Consider the following 9,295-nt stretch of genomic DNA (forward strand, 5'->3'; position numbering starts at 1 on the left):
GTGGAAACATTTCTTGATCAAATTGATATGAAACAAATGAGATAAATATCGCTGTGACACTGGTTTCACCATCGGGACTTTAAACCCTACACTTTCACAGTAAACCCGGAGTGACATATATGCACAATTATAAATATGATTATGATCTGCTCAGTTAATTTAGCTGGATTCAATTATATTTAGTTAATATTATTCTTTATTCTTCAATTCAAAGAATGTTCAAACTAATTTAATAACCAAAAAATCATCCTCATTAATTAAGTATAAATAAGAGTGTTTTACCATTAAAGCCCAATGTGACATATATGTCACATTGCAGATATTTGACACTAGGGGGGTTTTCTTGTGTTTTAGGTGGTCTATTTAGTCTAAATTATGTTCCTCTTAATTTCCCCAAAAGTAGAAATGGGTCCGGGTTCTTATGGGTTAAACCAGGACTTGTACTTGTAACAGAGTATTTTACAGTGTAGTATTGCTACTTTTACTTAAAGATCTTTCTTTACTCTGGATTGTTTTCCCTGATCAGCTGTTGTGAGGAAAGATGATGTCGTGGCTTCCGGTCTCACACCCGACATTACAACAACAAGGGAGCTGGGACGAAGAGACGACCGGTAACGCAGCCAGAGTAAAAAACAGGTATGATAATAAACCTCTTTCTGATACTTATAGACCGTCTTCATGTCATTAAACTAATACCGTTAAATGTGTTTTCACCCGCGGCCAACGGTTAGCAACGCCAACCGAATGTTCTACCTAGCAACACCTAAGCTAACGTGTTAGCCAACAAGCTAACACTTTCTCCTGCTTTCACGAAGGGTCAAAAACCTAAACAGGAGTGACTACTTGGCTTTTAAAGCTAGGAATGACTGTGTTTGTTGCTTTGTGAACACTAGAGTAGCATTGGTTAACAGTGTATTATGATATAATCCCCGGGTTCAGTTTGCGTCGGGCTCGGGATGATTTATAGTTAGTTCATTGTTTTGACAGTGTTCTGTAAAGATGACGCAACATGTCAGGTGTCAGGAAGTCAAAATGAAACTCCAACTTTATACGCGGTTTTTTATGCTTCAATGTTTTTGCCACTGGTGTAAATTAACTAACTATATGTACTCAAGTACTTTACTTAAGTAAAAATGTTGAGGTACTTTACTTGAGTATTTCCCATGTTTTGATACTTTGTACTTCTACCCCACTACAATTCAGAGGTAAATCGTGTACTTGTACTCCTTAAGTTACTTTGTAGATTGGATTAATGAAGTTTAATATAATCATCACTTAAATCACACGTTGGTTCCACCTGGAGTAAATCCACAAGCTACCCTGCAGTATACAAAGTCATTACAACTAGCTGCCACCTTTACCAGCTTGATAACACTTTAATGATCAATCATTATAAAAACATATCATATATATTATTCTGAAATGGACCAATCTGCACAATGACTACTTTCATTTTTGATACTTTAAGTAATTTCTGATGATAATACTTTTCTACTTTTACTTGAGTAACATTTTGAATGCAGGACTTTTACTGTAACAGAGTATTTCTACACTCAGGTACTTCTACTTTTACTTAAGTACAAGATCTGAGCACTTTTTCCATCTAGTTTTTGCCTACAAACTACAGAAGTGCATCATATTATGAACTAAACTAGAATCTTCTGAGCAGCCTCCTCCATGCTTATCTTAACTAGTTACCGCTTGTTCTGTCAGGTTAATATGTAAAGGTGAGACTCTTTGGAATCCTCCTATTTGTATCATAACACTATGTCGATATGTTTTTGCCAAGGAACAGTTTTTATTATCTGAAAGATAGTACACACATGTTTTTTTGTTAAACATACTTTTTTAGTAAAACACACACATTTATAAGAGGCCAAGTTGTTTTAAGATATAACTTGAATAACCACTTTTTAAAATTGCATGTCTTCATTAAAATATTTTTTAGTGCCACAGACATGTTGTGCCAACTGGAGGGTATTCAGAGACAGACGGACACTTTATTAGACAACAACATTGTGGTTTTTTCCATATAGAAACAACCCTGCAATAAGTTAAGCCGTCATTACACTCGGTTTAAAGAGGTGTTGATTCAAACTACAGCCTCTTAAGTTATTTATACGAGTGTATTCCTTTGTGCCGTTGAATTCATAAAAAAACATAGCTGAAATAAGATAAGATTTAGTTTCTATCAGGACCAGGGTATAACAACTGACAGATTGTTTAGATTTAAATACATGTTGTTTTAATGTGATCATTTGATCCTGTATGAAATACCTCCTCCACAGCTCAGGCACTCAGACTCTTCCTCTTTTCTTTTTTTACCAGAAATCAAAGAACTAACACCACGGAAGAATTCCACCAACTTCTCGTACGGAGATGTTGTAGATGGAAACCCCCCCACCTCTGTTTGCAGGGACAGTTTGAGGCGTGATTTAGCTGAGTCCAGCATGGAGAGGATTTGAAGTCCCTTCCTCCTCAGGTCAGTCCTGAGTTGAAACACTAAGCTCAGGTTCTTCAGAGCCTGCTAGTAATATGAGCCATGGACTCCTGGGCAGTTGATAGTCCTGTGACCCTGGTCCTCAAGGCCCCCAACCAGAAGTATGAAGACCAGACCATAAACTGCTTCCTCAACTGGACCGTGGAGAGGCTGAAGACTCACATCTCCAACGTGTACCCCAGCAAGCCGGTGAGTAGCTCTCCACCTTCTCTGGTTTCCTTTGGTGTACTTCTAGCTCCAATCCAATCCAACTTTATTTATATAGCACATTTAAAAACCACAGAGTTGACCAAAGTGCTGTACATCAATACATTTATAAATAGCAGCATAAATACATTTAGACAAAACCGATAGGACAAAAAAACAAATGTAAAAGCACGAGACAATAAAACCATACTTCTAGCCACAGACTGAAAAGCTCTCATACACGAACATTTTAAAACACAACGAAATAGAAAACCCCAATTGCTCCGTGTTTGTGGTTTCTTCTTAGAAATTGTTTTAGTAAGGTCTTATCTTCGTGTCTTAAGAACAGTTTAATCTGGCTCATGTACCCAGAGTGACCCCTTAGAATTATTTTATTGATTATGTTTAGGTGGACATAAAACTAGATGGCTCTGACTAAAATGTCCCAAATAGTGATGTGCATTGATAAGATTTTAATAATACTGATTGCCTTATTGATTCCTTAGGTTGAAAAGGGTTCATACACGTTTATTAGCATTAACCTACTTTGATTATCAGCACTGGCTGCATCTTCAGATCAGTCTAATGCTGCGTTCACACCGGACGCGATGCGACTATTCGCTTCGCTCTAATCGCTCCTATCGCATCGCTCTAAACGCTGGAGTTTCACCGCGGCTGCCAGCTGTGTTTACTCGCATCATTCAAACAAGACGCGCTGGCTCGGGAGCTACAACTACAACAAATGAACATATTTTACCGTGATTAAATTGTAATACACGTTTCTAAATGATGCCGAAGTAACAACATACTGATACCGGTTAGTAAAAACCATGAATTAATGCTTTGACAAGTCTGCAGACAGACGGCAGGCGAAAAACCTTTTAAAATGCTTGTTTTCTGAATGAAGATCGGGTCGACCAGGCTAAGCTAACGTTGTATATGCTCATTCCACACTCATAACAACGGCCTACAGACATAAATAAAGCAGCGACTGTATTCTCCATGACACAGACAGTCTGTGGTTTGTACTTGTTTAACTTTTGTCCAGTTTCTGAACATATATGAGGAGCTGTGAGCTCTGTGTGCTAACTGCTAACAGCTAACGGCTGATGTTGTGTGGTTGAACGTCAGTGACGGCAGGCTGAGATCCTCACCGCTGATTGGCTTCCGCGAGAACGCGTCACGTGAATTTGACGCTCGAGTTGAAAAAATTGAACTCTCGCGTTTAACGCGGCACCGTTCAATCGCCTCAATCGCGTGATTCGCGCCGCATCCACCGCTTCATGCGCGCCGTCGGAGCGAATTCGCGTCTGTCCGCGCCTCTGCATTGACTTTACATGTAATCGCGCCGCCCCCAAACATCGCATCGCGTCCGGTGTGAACGCAGCATAACTCATCTTAATGAAATGGAGTAGAATATTCGTAGCGTGAAAGCGTTAGTTTTTCATTGAGGTTTCCTTAGTCAAAAAGACAAAATGGCCTTATATCATTTTAATAAACAAGTTAGAGGAATTAAAGCTACAGGGTTTTTTCTAGAAAAAGATAGTATGAGAGCAATACTGTGGCGCTATCTTGTATATAAGATATATCAATGACGCCCGTATACAAGATGGCGCCGCGGACGTAAACAACAACGCAACGTACTGTTGTGGCGATCCAGCACTCACACAACAGGAAAGAATGAAACAGAGAGGAATCAATGAAACACAAACACAGAAATAGTTGAGATTAATCATTATTATTTAGTTGCGCACCACCAAACAACAATGGGGAAACATTACCTTGCTTCAACAGCAACCAATGCAGAAATGCTCCCACGAACAGAAAGATCTCATGTGTTATGCATGCAAAACACACACGAACATACACTTGAAACAGCATACGTGGCAGAGATGTTCCAACCTTATACAGTCATACATGTTGCAACCTCTGAGTTCTACATGATCCCAGAGTTCATGACCTTATTTAGCAGCTACCACACATCCCAATGTATACAACTGCTGGTGAAGAGTTTCAGCTGGTTGCCTATATATGGGCCATTTTCCAGCAAACCAAATGAACACCACACAGTCCACTATACTGTTGCTTAATACCATGTGACATTAATGAATATACCAGAAATACGCTGTGATAAACATTCTGCCATAACAGTACAAGCTCCGTAAAAACAAAGCTGTCTATGCCGTCTGATGGTTTATTTGACATTTTAATGTTTTTGGAGTAATTAAACCGTTTTTGACGAACAGAAATATTGTTTTCTGGCATCACTTAAACATTTTACGGGGAAAATTGGCACTGTGGTATGAGGGTGCGTGTCTAATGTAAGAGGGTGCATGTGATTTGAAGTAAATGGACAACTAGGAACAGGTTCTCTTAACAACTTATTCTGGATACCCATTACTGACTAATAATTACGTTTTATTAATTCATTTATATTCAGTTTCTCAATTGATTGATTAAACGGCTATTCTCCAAAACAGTTAAACCAATGCAACACATTTAGTTAGTTAAAGTTCTTCAAATGTATTGTTTTGCCTTCTGTCCAGCAGTCCAAAACCAACAGATATTTTATTCACAATAATGTTAGACAAGGAGAACATAACATTTCTCACATTTTAATGCTGGAACCAAACAGAGATGTCCTATTTTCTTGAAAATGTTAGCATGCTGTTAATCTTCTGAGTACATCACTCACCATGTCAGCTCTAAACTCAGCTGTTGTTTTACTGTGAGGAAAAATACTTTTCAAACCAGTCCTGCAGCATAATCCACTTCCTGTACGCTCAGAAGGTTCCAAACAATCGGTAACACTCAACACAATGCTGCTGTCTTTATTCTCAGTGACGACTGTGTAGAGGTCGTTCACAGGTGCTTTGTGTTGGTTTGTTGGGCCTCCTGCTCACACATTATTTAAAAAATATTATCCTCTTTAGGTAATGATTCATCAAATGCACACCTTTTGACATATACAGTATGTTTCTACCGTAAATAAATGAAACCTGTTAAATCTCTCTAAGAAAGTGTCATTTCTGTATTGCAACAGTCTGGAAAACCCCACCCTTTAAAGGTGTTTCTGTTTCATTTTGTCATCATAACAAGAAGACACAGATACAAAGCTTTGACACCCTAGCAACAAGTAACAGGTGTTCAAATGTCAGCGAAGGTTTGAGCCCCAACTAGTTTGTTTGTGTCAAAATAATCAGATGGTGCTGCAAAGGAGAAAGGAGCTTATTGATGATAAAAGCCAACGCACCTTAATACAATCATTAATTTGTATTTGTTTGCTATCGTGGGAAAGTGTCCTTTGGAAAGTGACATGCAGCACAGAGCCTTGTGAAGCACAGAGATGATGATTGTGTAAACTGGGCGTGCTTTTGTCAAATTTGAAATCGAATCTCTTTCTCAGCTAATGTAATTCAAACGTGCCTCATATCATGTTACAACCTCCACACAGCAACAACCTCTCCCTCACACAGCTGCAAACAGAAACATAAGAGATGAACATGTTTTGGTTTCAAAAGGCTCTCTACTCTCCATCAGCGATGACACGGAGACATTTTGGACCTCACAAAACCCTCCATGTTGAAGCAGTTCTGATGCTGATGATCATATAACTTGATATTCATCGGCACATGGAGTTTGTCCTGCTTCTCATGAAATTGTCACCTTCAAATGTACATTATCTGCAGAGAACAGAGCAGGGTTTTACTCAAGGCTTTATTATGAGCTTGGAGACACTCTGAACATTTGTTGTATTTGAGGTTTTTACTCTCAGGCCTTTTTTCTACACGGCAGAACCACCCTTATCTGGTTACATGTGAAGAAAGGATTGTTATGTGGAAATGATAGAAGGGACAGTGACCTAAATGCACTTTGTATTCCTTAGTCTCACCACTCATGTTGTTTGTGTTGCAGCTGTCCAAAGACCAGCGGCTGGTTTACTCAGGAAGACTCCTGCAAGACCACCTGCAGCTCAAAGACGTGCTCAGAAAGGTAAGAGCTGCTGAGATCTGATGTGTTTCCTGCAGGTCAACTTATGGATGCAACCTTTTGCAGGGAGATGAATTCAATAGTTTTGCAGCTCACCCAAATATATTTGCCCAATGTCCCCCAAAATGTTTTTAGTTCTTTAAATGTTTCTTAACGGTTATTGTCATGGTCATCAGTCATGTTTTTGTCTGTAAAATGACATCAAATGAGGGATGGGGAAAACAATATTGATATAAGATTATTATCCAAGATTTTTGAAACATTCTTTTTTCCAGAAGAGTCTAGATATTGCTACTTGTAAACATTAATCCTAAACACCATATGGAAGTTGTGGCAAGCAGTTTTTTCTTCAATGTAATTTTGAAATGGTCAAGTTTTTAAGAAATAAAAAGACAGCTAGCCTCAGCTTACCAGTTGTTTGAATTAGTTTTTCTTGATATCATGACAAATGAAAAATAATAATAACTTTTCAAAAATCCCGAATAGATTTTAAATTAAGAATTGTTTTGAATCGAAATATGCCCTAAAGCAGTGGTTCTCAAACTTTTTTCAATAATGTACAAATTCAGCCACGTACCCCCTGATCAGCGCAAAACAATTTGTAGGGAAAAAATGTCTATATAAAGAGGTACAGTACAGTGCTGCACCATCAGTGTCTGATTTATTAAACAACAACATTGTAACTGAGAAACACTTAAATGCTACATTTCAAATGTTTACAATCCATCACTAAATTCATGGCAAACCGCAGGTCATTTCCTCATATTCCAAAAAATAGAGGAGAAATTAATTATAGCGGTAGGGAATCACCCGGTGCTTTATGACCAGTCCCTATTTACCTACCGGGATACAAACCGGAGGAGCCAGGCATGGAGGGAGGTGGCAGAGACAGTGGTATGTTTTCGCCTGTTTGGGGAGTTTATATCCAGTTTACTTCGGGCTTTTTTGCTTCGTATGTCGGGGGCGGGAGATTCATGTGATTGGTTGTTGGTCGCGTTGCTCGCAAAAAATCCCCAAGCTTCAGATACGCCCACCTCCAAGATTTTTTTAACGCTGCTGTGTGGACGCTCCGTAAGAGTTAGACCTAACACACCTAGCTAGTTTATCTACTCTGGAACAAGCTAAACTAGTTATACATATATTTATTCTTTACTGTCGGGTCACTTAGTACAGGTTCAGCGAGCTGTACGAGACTGACCGGCTGTCATTAGAGGGAGAGGAAAAGAGAGCACCCCGTTTTTTCCCATTTTATATCCAGAATTACTGTAAACTTTTGAATAAAGTAGTTCATCTACTATTAGTAGTTTGTTTAAATGCATTACTTATGTTGTTTTTTTGTTTATTAACATAAAATAAATCTCACGTACCCCCTGCAGTACTCCAACGTACCCCTAGGGGTCCGCGTACCCCCATTTGAGAACCACTGCCCTAAAGAATCAAATAGCTTGTCCAAAATATACATTTAAAAATCATGTCTGACAGAATAGCTGACACATTAGAGGAGCTTGGAACAGAAGTCACGTGTCTCTGAGTCTGTGGGGGAAATGAAACCGTCTGCCAAGGAACGAAAGCTGTTCGGATGTGTTTGACCAACAAAGGAGGAGTGTTGTGTCTGATTCTGGACGCTTCCATACTAATCCTTCTCTCTGATCTTTCCTCTTCCTCCTCCTCCCTCCTCCCAATCCTCCTCTCGTGCCCTGACCATGTCGACCTGCAGCAGGATGAATACCACATGATGCACCTGGTGTGTGCCTCTCACACCCCCCCGCCTCGCCCTCCCCACGCAGCCCCTCCACGGCCAACTCTTCTGCTCCTGACTCCAGCGTGAGTGCACACACACACACACACACAGACAGACAGACAGACAGACAGACAGACAGACAGACACCTTTCTTATAGGGCTCAAACAATGTGTGTGAAAGTCGAGGCTTGTTAGCAGTGTTGTTTATCCTTAGACAAACATCCATGAAGCTGCTGCTGAACCGTGTTGATTTAGAGCTCTGTGTTGGCAGGATTGAACTCAGATAAACCCTATCTTCAAAATCCTGTTTGTTTTAAACCTTAAGAAAATGTAAACGTCACCTTTTTTTCTCAACTGTTTTATGATTTTGCAATTATACTGAGCAGAGAACAGAGCAGATGCAGATGTATAGATACAAAGAATCGTACGTACATCAATAGCAATACATTTATACTACAATTAATAATTATATACCAATTACGGTACATTTAATATGCACATATACATACACCCACCCAAATCAATAAATAATACACATTTAATTAGATAAATAAAAGGGAACAGGGGGCTTTATGCAGTCAGACTGGCACAGGGGGATTTTGTTAAAAATAATTTACGATATCTCAGCTCTTTAATATTGTAAGTGTGTCATTACATCCCTCATCCAACCGGCGCGTGGTGGTGGATTCCTGTCTTTTCACTTGAGAAGAATTAGACGGCGGGCAAAACTTGGCCTTTAAAAAAACAAACAGATTTTGACTATAAGAGACGTTTTTTAACGGTAAATGGACTGTACTTTTATAGAGCTTTATCAGGTCTTTTCGACCCCTCAAAGTGCTTTCATGCTACGAGTCTTCACACCTCATTCATGCAGAGCA

At 39.3% G+C, this 9,295-nt stretch overlaps 1 protein-coding gene across 1 annotated transcript in view; it reads left to right on the forward strand.

The window, feature by feature from the left end:
* Window positions 1-527: 527 nt before the first annotated feature.
* Window positions 528-9,295, forward strand: part of LOC117494763 (homocysteine-responsive endoplasmic reticulum-resident ubiquitin-like domain member 2 protein) — a 16,417-nt gene continuing 7,649 nt past the window's right edge. The window contains 5 exon segments of the mRNA XM_034145722.1: window positions 528-636; window positions 2,329-2,689; window positions 6,602-6,679; window positions 8,394-8,433; window positions 8,436-8,500. Coding sequence (XP_034001613.1) covers window positions 2,543-2,689; window positions 6,602-6,679; window positions 8,394-8,433; window positions 8,436-8,500 — 330 coding nt within the window. The 5' untranslated portion in view covers window positions 528-636; window positions 2,329-2,542.

Source organism: Trematomus bernacchii, unplaced genomic scaffold, assembly GCF_902827165.1.
Source record: "Trematomus bernacchii unplaced genomic scaffold, fTreBer1.1, whole genome shotgun sequence".
Taxonomy (NCBI): Eukaryota; Metazoa; Chordata; class Actinopteri; order Perciformes; family Nototheniidae; genus Trematomus; species Trematomus bernacchii.